General features: G+C 41.5%; 3 protein-coding genes across 5 annotated transcripts; 2 read left to right on the forward strand and 1 right to left on the reverse strand.

Annotated features, from left to right (window-relative positions):
• Positions 1-112: 112 nt before the first annotated feature.
• On the forward strand, positions 113-9,526 carry LOC117229021 (uncharacterized). Its single transcript, XM_033485169.2, has 6 exons — positions 113-1,528; positions 1,751-2,034; positions 3,102-6,491; positions 6,832-7,721; positions 7,792-7,935; positions 8,660-9,526. The coding sequence occupies exons 2-6, from the start codon at positions 1,800-1,802 to the stop codon at positions 8,879-8,881; spliced, it is 4,881 nt and encodes a 1,626-aa protein (XP_033341060.2). The 5' UTR covers positions 113-1,528; positions 1,751-1,799; the 3' UTR covers positions 8,882-9,526.
• Positions 9,527-9,668: 142 nt separating this feature from the next.
• Positions 9,669-15,279, forward strand: Reps (RALBP1 associated Eps domain containing). Of its 3 annotated transcripts, none has more exons than XM_033485170.2 (5): positions 9,669-10,133; positions 10,846-12,118; positions 12,208-12,272; positions 12,495-12,702; positions 12,770-15,279. In XM_033485170.2, the coding sequence occupies exons 1-5, from the start codon at positions 9,960-9,962 to the stop codon at positions 12,952-12,954; spliced, it is 1,905 nt and encodes a 634-aa protein (XP_033341061.2). In that variant the 5' UTR covers positions 9,669-9,959; the 3' UTR covers positions 12,955-15,279. The 3 variants fall into 3 exon arrangements, with proteins under 3 accessions (XP_033341061.2, XP_033341062.2, XP_033341063.2); XM_033485171.2 differs by having other exon boundaries at positions 12,600-12,702; XM_033485172.2 differs by lacking the exon at positions 9,669-10,133 and adding an exon at positions 10,274-10,298.
• Positions 15,265-18,705, reverse strand: LOC117229023 (glyceraldehyde-3-phosphate dehydrogenase 2). Its single transcript, XM_033485173.2, has 5 exons — positions 18,565-18,705; positions 16,974-17,067; positions 16,648-16,887; positions 16,317-16,571; positions 15,265-16,231 (listed from the first exon to the last, which is right to left on the reverse strand). The coding sequence occupies exons 2-5, from the start codon at positions 17,049-17,051 to the stop codon at positions 15,803-15,805; spliced, it is 1,002 nt and encodes a 333-aa protein (XP_033341064.1). The 5' UTR covers positions 17,052-17,067; positions 18,565-18,705; the 3' UTR covers positions 15,265-15,802.
• Between the last annotated feature and the right edge of the window lie 753 nt (positions 18,706-19,458).

Genomic DNA, 19,458 nt, shown 5'->3' on the forward strand with positions numbered 1-19,458 from the left:
CTGATCGTAAGTTGCGAAATATAATAATGTCTCCCTAATTGACGCTCAGATTGTCCACTAAAATGGATAATTTGGGAAGAGGAGCCTTGCGAAGTACTGTCCCCCTTACTGACGCTCAGATTGTCCACTAAAATGGATAATTTGGGAAGAGGAGCCTTGCGAAGTACTGCCTCCCTTACTGTCGCTCAGATTGTCCACTAAAATGGATAATTTGGGAAGAGGAGCCTTGCGAAGTACTGTCCCCCTTACTGACGCTCAGATTGTCCACAAAAATGGATAATTTGGGAAGAGGAGCCTTGCGAATTCGAGCCTTGCGACTCGTTTTTATAGTTACCGATTGTCAACGATTATTAAAAATATAGTGCAAAGCCGGAATAATAGTATATCCTGTTCCCAAATTGTCCATTTTTCTGCACAATCTAAGCGTCAGTTAGGGAGATATTACTATACAGGGAGATAGATATTACACTATTAGGGAGATATACTATATGTCTCCCATACTGACGCTCAGAATGTCCACAAAAATTGACAATTTGGGAAGAGGAGATACGATTATTCGAGCCTTGCGGCTCATTTTTATCATTGTGGACAATTTACAACTATAAAAATAAACCGCAAGGCTCGAATAATCGTATCTCCTCTTCGCAAATTGTCAATTTTTGTGGTCAATCTGGGCGTCAATTAGAGAGACATTACTGTACACGGCGCGGCGCCGCCAAAACGCGGATCGACCATTCACCGAGCGTCATTGCGTTTCAATTGCTCCACGATTTCGTCGAAAAAAGAACATATACAGTAATTTCTGCCTAATTCGCTCTCAGATTGCGACATTCGAGCGATTATTCGAGCCTTGCGGCTCGTTTTTATAGTTACCGATTTGCGAACAACTATTCGATCTGATCGCGAATTAGGGAGAAATTACTGTATTATTCTCGACTCGACTAATAATAATACCGGTACCAGGTATATCGGAGTCGAAGTTGCTTGAACCGTGCGTCAAATTTTTCTCTCGTTTCATTGTTCCGTGCAAATGATTTTGTTGTTTCGTTAGCAGTCAGTGATCCGCCATTTTTCTTCGCGGTATTCGTTTAATTCTTCCATTCCGTGTCTCGTCGTTGTGCTTCCAATATGTACATACGTTTCGTTGTTCGTAAGAAATCTGAATCGGTGGCATGCGAAAGACGGTGCGCGTTTAATACGATAACATGTACATTTAATTAGCAGAGTCGGAGCTCCGGGCGAGGTGTTGGAACTTGGAAGCTAATTACAACTCGGAGAAAAGCTCGCGAATATCCGGTCCCCCTCGACTCTGTTCGAAAGTTTTGCACGTTGACAGTTTAATCCGCATCTTTCTTTTTTTCGTCGTTCGTTCGTGCGTATTTGTTTCTGCAAGCTTGAAATGAACCCGCATAGTTCGCCGTGGGCGCAACGTTCCGTTCGATGACGGTTCCATGTAATTCGCGCAGTAGCCGCTGTTCGAACGCAACTGCTTCGGCCAGGAAGATCAAGAGAGTGTTTCGGACATCAGGTAAAATTCGAACAATTTGCAACGAACAAAATCATAGGCTAGGTTAGAAGCATGTCAGTTAACAGCTGACACAGTGACTACGTTCGTTTCATTGGTTCGGTTGAACGATGGCCCGTTGGTCCCCGTTCGATTCCCCATCGAAATTATACGTTCGCGGGTGGATAGTCGCGTAAATCCGGGATACCGATGAACGGAGACTAAGCAATTCGAATAATTAAACAGACCGTCGTCTGGCCAGAAGAGGAATTTCGTGCCGGGGTTAGGGTGGATCATGCACCCTACAGCTGCACGATCGAATCGAACACCATTGCAACCGTCAGTTCCGTCCACGTCCACGCCGTCCTCCTCCGTTCTACATCCGCAGCAGCAACAAATTCATTATGGGCCCGTCATTAATCCAATGTTAACCCTTCAACCATGCGGGACTGGTTTACATCCATCGTGCGTCTACCCTGGACCGCAACGTAACGCTGGCCCACCTAATCCTGTTCCTATACACGTGCAAGGTGTAAACCCGCGTTCTCCACAAGTTCTTGAAAATCTTTTCATTTTGCTACATTTGCTACGTTTATGGGATCCAAAATCAATTATATCTCTAGCATCTGCTGTCACAATTATTTGTATATTTTTAGCTTTGACAATGAAAACGGGTAAACTAATGAAACTCGTCATACATAAAAAAAGTGCAATAGAAAAAATGAGTGTTTTTTTTATTAAGTACGGGATTAAGAGACATTGATCAACACGAGACTGTAACCATACCCAAGTGACGAGACAATTGTTTCAGCGATCGTTATCGTCATTTACGTCGTTCAAAGTATTCGAATATATGATAGTTAATATTTTTAATAATTTCTTCGTTTCTAACGCTAGACGGTGTATTATTTTATATTTGGTAAACGTGATTATTTTGTTTAAACATCGCTAGCTGGTCTATTATATTTATTTAGCGTATATGGAGTATTATTTTTCGTCGGAATTGCATCCTCGAATTAATTATCTTGATAATCATGTTCACGGTTTCGATCAAATATTTGATACCAGGGGTAGTGATCAGATTTACCGATTGTAGTTAAGTTTGGTGCATTATAATTTGCTATTAATCGAAAATATTAGATGTTAATCATATAGGATGCCCTTAATAAACAGACTAAACATATTTTCCACTTTATTTCGATGGGGATCTTCAATTTCTTCACTCAATATTTTTATATGACGGTACCAACTAATAACGGTACTAACAAATAATATTTAATTCAACTAATTGCTATCGATTGACATTCAAGAAAACTTTGTTACTGTTTTAGTACCGAAGACAACAATGATTTTAACTTAACAGAACCATCTTTTGCTCGCAAATGCACAAGACCTAGCTTCAATCCGTGCTATAGCTTCATATATTCCCTCATCTTCAATATAAACGAATAACAAACAAAACAAGAAACTAGATATATTGTTCCTATAACGTATAACTGAATCGTACACGTTCACACGTGCCCACAAATAACACGTTTTCCTTGCGCAGTACCTTGAATGTTCACCAAATCTCGTACAAACCATTCCACGAATATAGGCAAAGGAAGCAGATGGCCACCGAAGAATAAGCTCGTACGAAATCAACAATACTGTCAGCAGCAGCAGCAACAACAACAACAACAACAACAGCAACAGCAACAGCAGCAGCAGCAACACATTCAGCAGCAGTTGTCCTACAGCCCGAAGCCTTTGGTCTTATTCGATCAAACGGCGAACAATGCTCCGCTTCCGGCGCCGACCGCTTCGTTTTTAGTAGCCTCGACGTACGCGCACGGCTCCTATTCCGGAGATCAGTACAATAACTCCGGCCTGGCCCTGCTGCCGCAACCATACTACAAGCCGCCGGAGCTGCAGACGTATTGCCTGGTGCAGGACCAGCAAACCGCGCAGCAACAGCAACAAGAGCAGCCGCTGCACAACGGTCCCTACTACAACATCTCGGCGACGAACACCTACAACCTGCAGACGGTGAACACGCACTCGACGTTTCAGTTCTCGAATCTGAGCCCATACGCGCCGGCCAGCTTCGGCAATCAAATCTCCGGGCCGGTTCAGCCGGTGCAACCGGCGCAGATATTCCCGAAGCAGCCGGCGAGCGTCGCGATCGGGGCCCCGCAAAGGGACAAGAGCGTTGCCCCGTCCGCGCTCGAGGTGTCGGCCGTGAAACGCGGCAAGGGCAAGGCCCCGAGCAGCACGGCTTGCTGCTGCATCGCGCCGATCGCCTCCGAAGGCTACGGGGAGTGGCCGTTCCAAACGATCGCCTCCTCGGCGAGCAGTCTGTTCGACGCGAAATCCGGGACCGATGACACGAGCCAGGAAGCCGCGAGAGAAGCGAGCTCGCTGGAGAAAGCCGGCGTGCCCGCGAAAGCGAAGGAGGACCATTATTCGGACGAGTCGTCGGCCAGCTTCGATTTCACCATCGAGGCCGAGAAAATGGTGTCGGCGCTGTGCAACACGTCCTCGAACGACCTCGTCAAGGAGGAGCCGAAGAACGGCAAGGCGAGCTCGGCGCCACTGTTCAGCGGCGCCGGGGACACGATCTCGAACAAGAACGCTTGGTTCACCGATTTCTGCGGCAGCTACAACAACAGCGGCTCGTCGACGGCGATCCAGACGGACGGGCCAGGCGCGGACGGCGCTCGGTACCCGGAATTGATCAGGAAGGCGGTGTACTGGGGATGCTCGGAGGCCGAGGCCATCCTGAACGCGAGCTGCAAGACGAACCCGAGGTCCGGCTGGCTGAAGAATCTCTCCGCCGCGACGAAGACCGCGGTCACAAAGTCGTCGACCTGCTTCCCGGTCTTCGCCGGGAATCAGGTGTTCGTCGGCGACCTGATCAACGCCTTGCTGCGCATCAGCAACGGCTGGCTGATCCTCGACAACTACTTGAACAAGCAGCACTACCCGAGCCTCGACGAGAAGTACGACAAAGAGCTGATCTCGAGCTTCCAGCTCTGGGAGAAGCACACCCACGAGCTGCTCAACCGGATCGTGCAGAGTTTCGTGAAGATCGGGGAGACCGGCGACGCGGCGGACGCCGAGCGGAAATCGTTGGGCAGCTTTTTTCCAGGTGACGTGTCCGTTCACATGAACTGCGACTTGTTCGACCCGTCCGTGAACGGAAGCGCGGCGCGGCAGGAGTCCGCAGTTCTCAGGAAGAACGAGCAGGACGCCGCGTTCAACGTCGCTCAGTCTGCGGGATGCCTGCGGAATCTCGAGGTCTACAAGCAGGAGAAGCAGGCGTCGCAGACTGAGTCGAAGCTGCGAAGTAAGTGGACTGTTACCGAGAACCTAGAGGCGATGGATAGCGCGAAATCCGTGCTCGATATGTTCCTAGGGCACGCGGAGTCCGGCATTCCGGCGAGCGGCAGGCTCCGATCGCGGGCTGGCACGTCCTCGGCGAAGATCGACACGGCGCCGCGATCCCTGAACGCGGAGTTTTACCATCTGCGAAGCAAAGTGCTCACGGAGAGCAGCCAAGACTACGGGAAGCAGTGGACGTACAAGGAGAAGAAACAGGAACTCGTGGAGAACGCGACGGTGCCGCGACGCGAGAACCACGACGGGATGTTTCGGGTCCAGCAACAGGTGGACGAGGGTTACGATAACGCTTACGCAAGGAAATGTCTGTCCAGAGTGGAGTCGTCGTCGTCGTTCCTGAATCCGTCGATCAGCCTGGAATCGGTGTACTTCAGCTCGAACAACGAGCCCGAGAGCTTCGATCACGGCTACTCCGTTTTCCCGTCGTACACGGTCGAGTACGCCGACAAGAACGCAATGAATTGCAACCAGGCCCAACCGAGGAAGAGCAACGTGGACCTGGTGTACGTCGGTAAGTCGTCGACGAATCAGCTGGAGCTGGCTACCGTTCCGAAAGACAAGATGACCTTGTTGAGTCAGATAGAGCCGAGCACCTCCGAGAAGTCGTCCGAGGAGATGACCGCGAACTTGTCCGCCTGGTTCGCGAGCATAAGGAACTCCGACAATAGACAGGTGTCCTTCGTGAAGCTCGGGGAAACGAAGACGGGGAACGTGGTGCCTCGGCTGCCGTCGCGCCAGGACATCTCGAAGAACACGATAGACCTGGGCAACTGCATCAGGCAGCTGCAGATCGACGCGAACCGCCAGTTCCAGACGCTGCAGAACATGCAGAGCATCCAGAGCGCGCCTTGGAACGCTTACAATCTGATCAACGCTCGCGTCCAAGGTCCCGAGGAGTACGATAGCTCCGAGGACGGCAGGGTGTACATGAAGCCGGGAAGTTACAACGTCCCGAAGAAGAGACACCAGCGCAGATCGGCCCGTCGTTTGGACAACTATATGTCCCGGAACGCGGCGAGTGGTCGCGCCAACAGCCATCGCAACAATTACGCCGGCAAGGATAAGGTCTTTTCCGCTCAGGCGTCGTCGATGCCAGCCTCGCGAGCTACCGTTGCGTCTGCCACCAGCAACGCCAGCAATTCTATCGACGCGCCGGTGAAGCTGCCCTTCCCAGCGACCCCCATCGTGCCGCCGCCTGCATTCTCCCTGGAGAATTCGCCTAGAATTTTGAAACGATCCGAAAATATGAACCACGCTCTGCCGCAGGACGTCACTTGGAACGCGGCGTGCGCCTCGGCGAAGATTCTGCTGGAAGCGTTGAACGTTAAGGAAGACGAGAATGTCGACGAGAACGAAGCCGATCCCAGAGATCGTACCGGGGAGCACGAAAGCATCGGAAATGGGGGCAACGTCGACGCTCTGCCGGAACCCGAAGAGAATCGAGAGAAAATGAAGGAAAATATCCCGAAAGCGATTAAGGATGACAACGACGGCTGCAGCGGAGCTTCGAGTTACGAGGCGTCCGAGGACGACTCCGGGTCCACCTGCCATTTCTCCCCAAACAGAAGCATCAACGAGGCTCTACAATCGTCCGAAAATAAAAACGGTAACACACGTTCGTTTGAAACACGTCGGGGTAATTAATTCTTTTTTAGGAACGAGCAGGGTATTTTTTGTAGCGATTAGCACTTGCTGTTATTCCTCCTAAATAGGCTAATAAAGCGTTCGCATTGCGTCACGTATCATCTAGAAAATAACACGAGATAGAATGTTAGTCGTTGATAAGAAATATCGATATATTTTAGTGCTAGAAGAACGGAAATATTGGTACATGCGAAGGGGTTAGTCGATTGTTTTATTTTGCCGATACATTTTCAAAAAAAAGACACCGTTCCGTTCCTCCAGTATTAAATCCCGCAATATTCTATGCAGCTGCCCGTTAACAGGTTTCAGTAAGATGAACGTTAAAACGGACTCGTGGTTAATCAGAACTTTGAACAACGCTAGCATGGTGAACAAGAAACGGCGAAAGAACAGCGCCGATCCGCGCAGCTCCGAATCGTCGAACAGCTCGATGATAGAAGACGACGAACAGTCCGTTCCCGTTTTATCGTTGACCGCATCTGCAACGACCGTCGCGACGACCATAACTGTTAAGAACCTTCAGCAAATTAGCCACAACGCCGCGAAGGACGCGTGCAGCCCTTCGAGCAACGATCAAAAGACATCGGAAGAGGTGATCGCCGGGAAGGCCACGTACTCTGAAACGGTGCGACGCTCGACGCCTGTAACCGCGTCGCAATCGGAGAAGAAAGAATTCGGCAAAAGAGGAAAATCGAGTGTCCCGAACTCGTCGACGACGAGCAGCGGCGTCGCGCCGATTTCCGGCCGCAGGTGTCCGAGAAAAGAGTCCGAGAAATCGTATTATCTCGCGCACAACAGATCGCGCAAGTGTCCCGGTAAGAAGCTGACGAAATGCTACGAGATCGACGAGCCGCAGATGGAGGAAATGACGAGCGGCAAGTCAAAAATTTCGCGGAACGACGCGGCGAAGGAAAACGCGCTCGGTCTGCCGCAGTCCGCGGTTATGGCGAAGCACGAGAAGAAGAAGGAGTACGTCGGTTGCATCGAGTTTTTGGATGGAAAATACGGCGGCAAGGCCAGCGACCGAGGCTGGTCCGTGTGGTACAGCTCGAAAAGGAAGCAAAGTCTCAGTCCTCTCGCGCTGAGCAAACTGGAAACGATACATCGGACGGTCTGGCAAATGGACGAGGCGGAAGTCTTCAAGTACCCGTCTTCCGGAGACAGCGGTGGCAGCCAGTCCTCTACGTACACAGTTAGAATTTTTCGCAAGATTATTTTACCCGTAGAAATCGCAGCATGGTAATCGTAAAATGCTGTTGTAGATCGAAGACTACTGCAAGGTCATCAAGAGCCCGTTGTTTCTTGAAACGGTCGAATACAAGCTGAAGAATCGCGTTTACCACAAGGTGGAACACGCGGTCCGGGACTTTCGTCGTATCGTTTACAATTCCAAAATGTATCACAAGGTTCGTCTACTTGTATGTCTAAATTCAGCCTTAGTGTGACCGTGTTGTTTTATTCTCGATATTACAGAGTGTCTCAAAAATGTCTCGAAATCCGAAAATGGGAGGTTCCTGGGATCATTTGAAGTAACTTTTTCCTTTGCGAAAATGCAATCCGCGGCTTTGTTTACGAGTTATTAACGAAAAACAGTGACCAATGGGAAGCGAGCTCGGCTGGCGCGAGGCGGGGCAGCGAACGAGCGGAACTGAGCTACGTGCGCCCATTGGCTTGGCCGTCTCGCGCCAGCTGATCTCCCCTTTTATTGGTCAGTGTTTTTCGTTAATAACTCGTAAACGAAGCCGCGGATTTCATTCTCGCTAAGGATAAAGTTACTTCAAATGACCTGAGGAACCTCCTATTTATATGTATTTATTTTTACTGTAAAAATGTTTATAATTATAACATTTATATATTTATTATTTATTATAAACAGTGCGTCTGCTTTTTGTGTTAAAACACGAAACAGTGCCGATTGGATAGATTAACAAAAAGCAGTATATTTCGTTGTGATCGTTATAAAGGCAGTAATATCCTAATATTGCAATGTAATATAAATCTCCAATTTTAACATATTATAAAGCAATATGCTGCAAAACTGTATTTATTACTTGTAACAAAAGTTGTGTAAAGAGTGAATATTCGTACACAAAATGTACAATTTTAACAAAATGATGATTTTGTGCGCAGAACGATCATGATCGAGTGAAAACGATCGAGACGCTATCAAGAAGACTGGAAGAGCTATTCGAAGAACATTTCGCCAGTTGGGACTTTGATAACATTAGCGGCAGTCCAAGAGATGTTTCGCCGGTGTCTCATCGATTCAAGTTGGCCGGGAAGAAGACAGCGACCGGACGTTGTAGCAACGCGAAGAAAAGTCCGTCTTCCTCGATCGCAGAAAACGTTTAATCGTACAGCTCCGTACGAATTGTTGTGTCCGTAATTCATCGCGACACCTTGTCTACGATTTCATATTGCCATTCGACTGAAAGAAGGACAGCTAAGCTAGTCAAATCGGATTCTCAGATGAGCTCGACGGAGACAATGTTCGGTATGCCTGGAACTCCCGTGAGAGTTTGTCGTAATAACATGTTCTAGTCACATCCTCAGTTCATATAGTTATTATCATAAGCGTTCTACGAGTTTCCTTTCGCAAAGCAACTTACGTTTTTCTTCGTTTATCTTTAAGGACCGCACACGTTCAAACGCGCTTAGTATTTCGCTACGCCGAAACTAAAGTATATTCGTAAGAGTAACAATCCCGAACGAAAGAAACCAATAATAATGTTTTCTTTTTTTCTTTTAATATTATCAACGTCGAACAACAAGGAATTCAAACTCGAAAGCATATATGGTTACTCTGATATTCGTTAAACCAAATGATAGAAAAGAAATGTGAATCATTTAGATGCGTATGGCGAAGCGATTTGCCATGCGTGGCGCAATTGTATATGACACTTAAAGTAGACACGAAACAAATAGAATTGTAATATTAAATTGTAATGTTAAACGGATGAAAAGGATTTACAGAATAAAAATGACGAAAAATTTGAATGTCCCGCGTCGTTGTTGCGAGGCGCGAGGCATGCGCGAAACGAAGCGACCGTAGCACGAAGTTATTGCGCATCTACCATAGAAATGTCAGTTGTCTATGCAAGTGGCGTATATGTGCATACGTATAGATATAGTAATGTCAAACACTGAGGAGCAAACGGAAAGATGGCGGTCGGGCCGTAATTTCGCGATGCATGGGATATAGTTTATAAATGGGGTGTCTCGCGTTCCCAAGGGATTTATCGAAGCCGTAATATTATCGTGCGATGTGACTACGCTGATCGCGACCGTCTCTTCAAGCAAATCGTGTCAAGAACGAAGGAACAACGCAAGAGAGGGAGAAGAAGGGAAAAGAGAGAAAGAGAACGGACATCCACTTTATACGTAACGAGTGTTGAAGCGGTTCATTGCTCCGCTCTAACTTGTCTCCAAGATGGATTGGGACTCGATCACGATGGCAAACCTTCACTTGACGATCACCGAGTACCAGTACTACGAAGACATTTTTAGTTATTGTTGCGAAAACACTGACAGCGAGAGTGTGCCGGTGATCAAAGTCGCCGAGCTGCTACGCTCGGCGAATTTGCCAGGTCTTGTCACGATGAAGGTAAATCACATCTACTTTTCATGCTTAGCTTGTCAGCTATTGGTTTTCTGTCATCCACGCGATCGAAATGCTATGGTCCTACGGCGACGATTAATTACGACAAGGTGGTCGTCCTAATGTGTCATAACGTGTCATGATGTCGGCAAATTCTGGAAACTCATGAAGGTTAGGTTGTAACAGGAATCGTAAGCAAATTATTAACTGTATCGTTTAGTTACGAATTAAACCGCTACGTCTCCGTGCCTTTAAATGCATAGTAAAGCGAGTGAGAAGTATTTCGATGATGGTTCGTCACGGATTACTGGCGCGAATACGCAATATTAATTAACATGTATGATTGATAAATTGATTAGCCGTTTATTGCTCGTGAAGGTTGTGGTAACTTTTGAAAATGGTTCTGTACATCGATCATGCAAACATTATAAAAATACTATATATCCCGATGCGTTACTCAACGTGCAGGATTATTGTTATCATTATACAAAATACGATATTTGTTAATGCAATAAAGTTCAAACTACAATCTTTTTTTATGTCCTGTTTGAATTTTAAGTATGTCTTGTATGAACTATTACATTAGCAGATAATTATCATTCGTAAATAAACTGTGAATAATAGTTTTAAGGATCTTCATAGCGTTACCAAATAGAATTAAAATATTTTATCAATTTTAAATGTTAGTGACAACATTTAGGATCTTTGTAATTTGTAGATATTGGATATTTGCTTTGGAACCAAAGCACCATGCATTGCAACACATCTTGGAAAGAAACAATTTTATGGATTATTAAAACTTGTGGCAGCTCACCAAGCAGGATTTAATATTCGCAAAGACTTAATTACCATGCCGTTGGATGTTATAACTCTGCCAAAATTTACTTGGCCGACATCGGGAGACGAAGATGACAGAAGAAGTTCAGATTCAAATAGGGCTGTGAAAAGTCGGCATGCTCCTGAAAGTACCACAGAAAGTGAAAGCGAAGCAGAATCTCCAAGGGAAACTGGTGGTAGTACTGATTCACCCACACCTACAAACAGTGTAATACAAGATAGGAATAACGATATAGGTGGTAAAGCGATATTAGACTCTGTTACTGAAGATTGGCAAGGATTATCCGACGAGTTGAGACAATTATTAGGTACAGAAGAAGAAAGTTCAGAACGCCATAGCAGCGACGAAGGTGATGGTGATGCTGAGAGTTCAGAATTTCCACCAGAAGTATGGATAATCACTGATGAACAATGTGAATATTACACCACTCAATTTTCACAGCTGCAGTTAGATCCTGATGGACTTTTACATGGCCACATTGCCAGAACATTTTTTCAAAGATCTGGACTTCCTCTGCAAGAACTAAGTCACATTTGGCGGCTGGCAGATATAACTAGAGATGGGGCATTGAGTTTAGAAGAATTTCTTGTAGCTATGCATTTGGTTGTATTACGAAGACATCATGTGCCTCTACCTGATGTATTACCGTTACCTTTATTAAATCCACTGTTTAGGCAAAAGACTGAACGACCACCAATTCCATCAAATACAACTACTCAGAAAATTGTACCTAATACCACTAAAACTATAGAAAAAAGCAAATACAGAGAATGGACGAAGTTTGTAGACTCGCCGACTGGAACTAGTAGTTCTCTCACCATACCAGGTTTGCAGTTAGTAAATTTTGATTTCCAAAAGTCCGATGTTGAAAAGGATCCCAAAATTTTACATCCTGTACCATTACGCTTAACACCTGAGGCAGCTATCCTTGCATCTGGAGCAAATGGTAATAGTAATAGTTGCACTACATTAGGAGATGATGATCTCCAACATACTGCAACAGCATTGCTCCAGCGACCTTTAATAAAAAAGCCATCCGCCCCTAACGAAGAAGGGATCATTGTAACTCCAAAGAAGGAGCCGCCACCACCACCACCACCCAGGCCATATAGAACACATGCAAGAAGCTCTAGTCTCGATCTTAATAAATTAGGTATATATTGCTACCAATTCTCTGCAATAATTTTCATCTGTGGCTGTGAAGGCAAAGTTTTATGCTTCAAACTGTGCACATTCTTGTAGGGAAAAATGGTCAAAGTTTCCTTGGAGCACCTCCATTAATACCGCCTAGAATCTCACCCGGAATTGTAAGTACATACCTTGTTTAGTTTGAAACTGCTTAATTACTCTAAGGATTTAAATTAAAATTATAGGTTTATATATTAATTGTGTTTAATTAAGCTGCTTATCACGGATCTGCGCAGTAGATATTTTGTATATAATTATATGATTTTGTGGATTCTAAATATCATAAAGCATAGGCAAAATTATTATTATAAACAGAAATTTGTTATATATCTCTACTACAGACTTCACCTCGAAAGTTGGTTGGGCAAAAGAGTGAGGGAGAGGGACAAAAAACTTTAAGTGATAATCAAAATTTTGTCGCTGATTTTTCTCACTTTTCCCCAAAGAGCGAACTACCTGAAAATCCACCTTTGGAAACCATTACTCCTCAACCACAACAATTTACTGGTGTTTGTGGTGCATTCCATATTTATAGAAAACCAAGTCCGAGTAAGTTCTATGTTCCGCTTTTATTGACTTTCAAGATTCTCTTGTAAATTAAACGTAACCGTTCCAGAACGAGAAGGAGGTGAAGAAGACGCTCCCAAGGACGAAGTGGAAGAATCAAAAAAACTAACACTACAAGAGTTGCGAGAAAAGAATACGGAGTTGCGATTAGTCTGCGAGGAATTGACACGGGAGCTAGCTAGCGCACTCCAGGAACGTATAAACCTTCGTGCAAAACTTTTACTTTTAACATGATGGAATATGTTACCATTCGTGAACGCTCCAACCTGTGAGATATCGATTTTTCCCAAATTCACCGTAAACTCATGTATTTGATACATCATTCTAGTCTAGAATTTTTTCCTTTTTCAATGAAGTCTCGTGTACTCATAATCATTAGCGTAACCAAAACGTTAAAATTGCGAAACAAGTATCAATAGAAATTGTATGCAGTCTATGCAGAGAGTAAGCTGTTCGATCTGTTCTCTTCGCTGTTACTTGGTGTTTCAAGAATCAGTTGCCCTTTGATCGTGTATTTATGTACCTTTAAACCTTTGGCGGTTGTAACGCATTTAAATGTTGTCACTTAATAAGTTGAAGTTATTTTATATACGATGAAATACATGTTACAATTTCGATTCGCATCACAATTATTTTTAAACAAAAATAAGAAAATCTCTAAAAAGATTTGTTTATCACTAGTTCTTAAGAGGAAAGGTATTTATATGCTACCGATGAATGAGATATTTAAAACGAACTATTTAAAGTATCTGGATGTAAACCGTGTTTTTACGGAATATTATCTACTGTTGACCTAACAATCTTCACTATATTACTGTAGGTGAATTCAACAACTGCCAGAGGGTTAATAACGTAGTGATATACAAAATGGTTTACGCAACTAGAAAAAGCTATACCTTCTCATCGTAATTGAAAAATATTTGTTTAAAAAGTAAATGATTCAAGAGAGGTTCTACACTTTTAGGATCGTATTGTTCCGTAAGTGTAATTATGCACATGTATTTCACACTTGCATTATTTTTTAAATGGAATCATATATTTCTTCTTGAATTTATCAAATCGTTATATGCGTAAAAAAATATTGCCGTAGAACAGTAAAAAATGTTATCACATGTTATTGATTTCGGAACAAAATTGATTGGAATATTTTTAGATTTTTTAATGAAGACATGTACTTAAAATACCACGCGAATCAAGTTTAACCTATCTGCAAGTACATATACATTTACATTCGAAGAAGTAATGCAACTGTATAATAAATATGCATCGTTACACTTCGGAACCTCTGCGCTGCTTAAAATATAGACCTTTTTAAAATAGTCATCTTTTTGCATTAATATTTTTTTAATTGCAATTTGAAATGAATTGAGACTTGTTTCAGTTGCGCGAATATATTAATAAGATAGTTACAGATATTTATGTTGCAGCTTCATTAAGGAAGTTGAAATTTTATAATGAAAATTTATAGTGAAATTTCTGAATATTGAAGTAAGACATTTCACGGTTACGCTATTATCCATGTTTTATCCTTTCTCACCAGCAATTCCAGTGTGCATTATTAAGAGCGCAAGTACAAGTATTGTAGCAACATCTGCCACTCTTTAACATTCGAATGTTACAGCATTTTAACGTTTAAATCATTTTGAGATCTTATATTTTTTATGCATAGTATTGTGCTGAATTGCTAAAATAATAGTTCTTTGTATGTATATAAGAGTCTTTTAAAAGTTGAATGTTTACATCGAGCAGTGGTGAACGCTTGGTGGTTATTGTAAACTGCAAAATTATTATAGAAACATATTGTAAAAAATGAGCGATAGATGTTTATTGTTTACGATAACAAAATGAAACTGTATTTTCGTAACACTGTACAATCAAATTTTTCACAGCATGGCTATAGTTGAGAATCGGTATTCCTGAAAAAAAAGTGTTACAACGTATTTCGTTTCGTGATAGTAATTGTATATAGTCAATAGAGTTTAGAGCAAGGAATGAGAGAAAATGAAGTCTGCAGGAACAGAACATTCAGAGAATAAATATACTTTGAAAAAATGTTAATATCCTAACTCAATTTGTTGTTCTAATTTTGTTTCACTTTACATATTATTTAATGTATCACTTCGGATTTTAATATGAAATGTCACACTATAGGATTCACTATATTGCCTACGAGGATCATATAAATGTTTTGCGTCTACAATGTTTATGAACCTATTGTTATTTGACAGTTCATTGTAACCGGTACTGATTTAGTGTTGCTAGCAGAAGTTACTGTAACAAATTCCTTGTGCCATACAATACGATATTTTATTATTAATATTATAGCCACCGATCGTTGGCTAAAAAAAAATAACACTGTCCTCTGGTTAAACGCTAAAGATAAATGTTTCATTCAAGAACTATAAAAAAAAATCTTTTTGTAAGCGCATAGGCATTATGTAAAAGTTATATGAAATCGTTATTTACTCGTTCCCTTTATTAGTGTAATCCTGTAAAAATGTAACTATATACAGAAAAGTGAATATCTGGAGAATAAACAACCTCTTAGTTTCATAACAATTTTTATTGGTGTCAATGAATGATAGATATTAATGTTACAGAAAGAAATCGTAAATAATTTGATATCCTTCTTGCGAATGTTGAATGAATGACTGATAAAAATCGTTGAAAATTAACATACATTATCTAAGTAATACGGCACAAGAATACAATAACTCAAGTTACATACTGATCTCTATACTTTTCATGCATGCATATTATATGTGCATTTATATCTTTATGTTATTGGTGGATGGGTCCGCAAATACTAATCGGAAATTCGAATTACCCAATATTTTCGACTTCAAAGTCAATTTTATTGTGTGCTTGATTTTGATGGTTAAATTGTATTTCTTGTGTAAAAAGAAATGTATGCTAAAATACCGTTTTGTTTTACATTTTCAATTTCTGCTTGAAAACGCTAATGGCTAGTCATAACGTCATTTAATCTGTATTATTCATACAACAACGATATGCTCGCATGATACAAATCATACAGAAACACTTTTGAAAGTATTACAGATGTGGGCATACGAAAATCGACTTAGTTATCTTTCGTTTGAATGTACTTGATCAAGTCGACTACACGGTTGGAGTAACCGTATTCGTTGTCGTACCACGAAATAAGTTTAACGAAGTTATCGTTCAACGAAATACCAGCTTTAGCATCGAAAATACTGGAGTGGTTATCACCAATGAAGTCAGATGAAACTACTTCATCCTCTGTGTAACCAAGGATACCCTTCATGGGACCTTCGGCGGCCTCCTTGACCTTAGCCTTGATGGCGTCGTAGGAGGCGGGTTTGGCGAGTCTGACTGTTAAATCAACAACGGACACATTGTGCACTGGTACACGGAAAGCCATACCGGTCAGCTTTCCGTTCAAGGCTGGAATGACTTTGCCAACAGCTTTAGCTGCACCAGTTGCAGCGGGAATAATATTTTGTGCAGCACCACGTCCATCTCGCCACAACTGTTAAATGATTTAAAAAATTGTAATATAATAAAACTAATGATATTAGTACTGAAAGGAAATAATATAACAAAATTTGATATACCTTGCCAGATGGTCCATCAACAGTTTTTTGGGTAGCAGTGATAGCATGGACAGTAGTCATAAGACCTTCAACAATTTCGAAGTTGTCATGAATGACCTTAGCAAGAGGAGCCAAACAGTTGGTGGTGCAAGAGGCATTGGAAATGACCTTGGCAGATGGGTCATAAGCTTCCAAGTTAACACCAACAACAAACATAGGTGCATCAGCTGATGGTGCAGAAATGATGACCTTCTTGGCACCACCTTCCAAGTGAGCCTATAAAAATATAAATAAAACAGTTTATTTAAGCAATTCCCTGATATAACTTCGAAATACATATGTTTCTACATACCGAAGCTTTGTCTATGGTCGTGAAGACACCAGTGGACTCAACTACATATTCAGCACCAGCTTTTCCCCATGGAATGGCTTTTGGTTCGCGTTCACTGTATACGGCAATTTTATTGCCGTTAACAACTAAGCAACCACCTTCAGCTTTGATTTCTCCCTTGAATTTACCATGGGTGGAGTCATATTTGAACATGTACACCATGTAGTCCAGACCAATGAACGGATCGTTAATGGCCACAACCTATCGTATTTGCAACAATTAATAATTAGGTTAGCAAAAATTTATGAAATAAAAGATTATTTCCTAAATGTATTTTTTCTAAATACCTGAGCTCCGCGTTCGATGGAAGCTCTCAGCACAAGACGGCCGATACGGCCAAATCCGTTAATTCCAATTTTACTCATGGTGCTTTCTGAACAACTGGAAAATAAAGCAGATAATTTTGGATACCGAACTCTAAAATCAGCAGATAGGTATTGGTTCTGATAAATAAGTTTCTGTGCTCTTAATAAGAATGACCGGCACAAAAATACAAAGGTTGATTTCATAGCAAACGATGTTTTATTTAAATAAGGTTAGTTTTTTTTCGATTTATTTCACATTTGTAAAGTGTACTGCGTTGATGTTTTATGCACTAATGCAAAAATGAATGCAGGAACATATTTGTAATTGGTATGCGCGCGATAATATTTTTTATTCGTTGAACATACATTAATATAATTATGTATGGTTGTGTTTTGTTGCAATGGGTCATAAACACTATGCCAATTGCAGTTAGTTACGAAGATGCTAAATTTATTGAAATTTCATTTTAATACCTCGCAAAAGATGCATGGAATTCGTTACTATTGAGAGATTCATATTTAGAAGGTCATTCAAGGTCAGAAAGTCTAGTCGATAGCGTCTCTGAACTTGTCCTCAAGGTTGGACGTGACCTTCTGCACGTTTGCGTACGTCACGAAACGATTTCGATTTGTGAAATTATTAATTTAGAACAAATTATATTTAGTATTTATTAAAAGATGCAGGTGCATGCAAATCTCAAATATAGGTAATATGACGTAACATTGACCGATACAAATGACAGCCGCACGATAAGCTACGTATATGTTGCAGTAATCCTAATCTCCACATTTAGATTTTCTCAGATTAAACATTTGTTTATTATAATGAATACTTAACTACAAAACGAAACTGCTTTCTTATAGAAACTAATTTGAGACAAAACTGGTTTGTACTTCTGAGCTACAAAATGGAAACCGCACGCCGAAAGTAGCTTGCGGAATTACCAACTCCTAGCTGACAATACACAGTAAAACCTTTAATTTTGACATTGTCCTTTTTATAACATTAATAGGAACATACCAATCAATAATCTCAGGTATCTAAACAAGTGATACAAACTTCGAGATTTTATTTATTAATAGTTCGGGAATATTATAAATTAAGTAGGAAATGTGTTTGTATTTGTAACAGTAATTAGTGTAACATATTTTGTAATCCAGAAAACTATAACAGACAGGATGAAGTGAATCTTTCTGCACGGCAGATGAATCCGGCCTGGAAACAATTTCAGACATGGTTTCCATTTGCCGAGCCACGTTTTCGCGAAAATTCATTGACAAATATTAGATCTGTCTATATATTATCCGAGTTTGATAACTATTTTCACTGACGTCACTTCAGCCGGCATAAATATAATATACATGCACATGCTACGTAATTCCAGATATTATACCGGAAAGCAGCACCATTCCTGCTTTGTTCTTTAATGGTGACGACACTGATAAAAAGACCGGCAGATAGATGTATCAATTTAATAAAATTAAGCACGTAGACCCGGCGAGAATGTGCGAGCCCCCAAATAAAATGCAAATAAGGTCAGTTAGAGTGAAGCCGAAAATTCATGATACTTACGTGAAAAACGAACCACACGCTGCGATTACCACAGAAATAGTGTCATTTGAAGGGCAGAAAACGGTAATATAACAGGCGTTCGTTTCGGTGTATGCGCCGTAGTCGCTATGTAGGTTCGTGCATTTTCGGATATATTCGGATCACGTGAACATATAGCCTTATCGACGTATTTATAAGCCGCCAAACTCAAGTCCTTATTATTGTACATGAAGATAAAGTAATCAGTTTAGATTATAAACGAAAAAACAAATATATTAGCGTTACATACGAAATGAATCAATTAATCTATTGATGTTTTAGAATTTCACAATACAAAGAATAAAATATGATAACTGTTAGTAGTTTACGAAAGGTTTGAGCACGTGTTTGAAGCTCTTTTAACAGATACATTGCACAGTTAAAGAAGAATCCGAGGACACAGAAATGTTCAAGAGATTCTTCTGCATCTATATTATGAAAAAAAACGCTTATTTATCGTTGAAAATGAAGAGAGCACATGATTCTTACCGCTAATGCCATAAGGTATAACGTCAAATCTGGCACGAGTCATCGATTTTTTAAAATATAAAAATAGCGCCATTGCAAGTAGTGGCAAAATACTGAATCTGTTCGCTAAAATCAGCGGTTGGTAATTTTATCTAAAACCGTTATCAATAATTATAAAGTGGGAATTTAATCATAAATAACTAATATAAACAACGATATTATACATTGAAAAACTTTAATTGCAAAATGTAAACTTGAAATATGAATATTTAATTAACAACAAATAAATATTAAACCTTATAATACGATATAGATAAATTAGTGTTTTCGATGCACAGACTTAAGAATTTTAAATAATAAACATTTTCATTAATGTTTTTAGTAAAAATGTAGACAAAATTACCAACA

This window comes from Megalopta genalis, chromosome 12, assembly GCF_051020955.1.
Source record: "Megalopta genalis isolate 19385.01 chromosome 12, iyMegGena1_principal, whole genome shotgun sequence".
Classification (NCBI taxonomy): Eukaryota; Metazoa; Arthropoda; class Insecta; order Hymenoptera; family Halictidae; genus Megalopta; species Megalopta genalis.

Excerpts from the sequence above, each read along its gene's own strand:
- LOC117229023 (XM_033485173.2), bottom strand. The coding sequence starts at position 17,051 with ATGAGTAAAATTGGAATTAACGGATTTGGCCGTATCGGCCGTCTTGTG. Across the intron at positions 16,888-16,973 it reads CCATCGAACGCGGAGCTCAG|GTTGTGGCCATTAACGATCC; the intron begins GTATTTAGAAAA and ends CAAATACGATAG. Across the intron at positions 16,572-16,647 it reads CGACCATAGACAAAGCTTCG|GCTCACTTGGAAGGTGGTGC; the intron begins GTATGTAGAAAC and ends ATATTTTTATAG.
- Reps (XM_033485170.2), top strand. The coding sequence starts at position 9,960 with ATGGATTGGGACTCGATCACGATGGCAAACCTTCACTTGACGATCACC. Across the intron at positions 12,273-12,494 it reads CTAGAATCTCACCCGGAATT|ACTTCACCTCGAAAGTTGGT; the intron begins GTAAGTACATAC and ends TCTCTACTACAG. Across the intron at positions 12,703-12,769 it reads TTATAGAAAACCAAGTCCGA|AACGAGAAGGAGGTGAAGAA; the intron begins GTAAGTTCTATG and ends TAACCGTTCCAG.
- LOC117229021 (XM_033485169.2), top strand. The coding sequence starts at position 1,800 with ATGCACCCTACAGCTGCACGATCGAATCGAACACCATTGCAACCGTCA. Across the intron at positions 6,492-6,831 it reads ATCGTCCGAAAATAAAAACG|GTTTCAGTAAGATGAACGTT; the intron begins GTAACACACGTT and ends GCCCGTTAACAG. Across the intron at positions 7,936-8,659 it reads ATTCCAAAATGTATCACAAG|AACGATCATGATCGAGTGAA; the intron begins GTTCGTCTACTT and ends TTTTGTGCGCAG.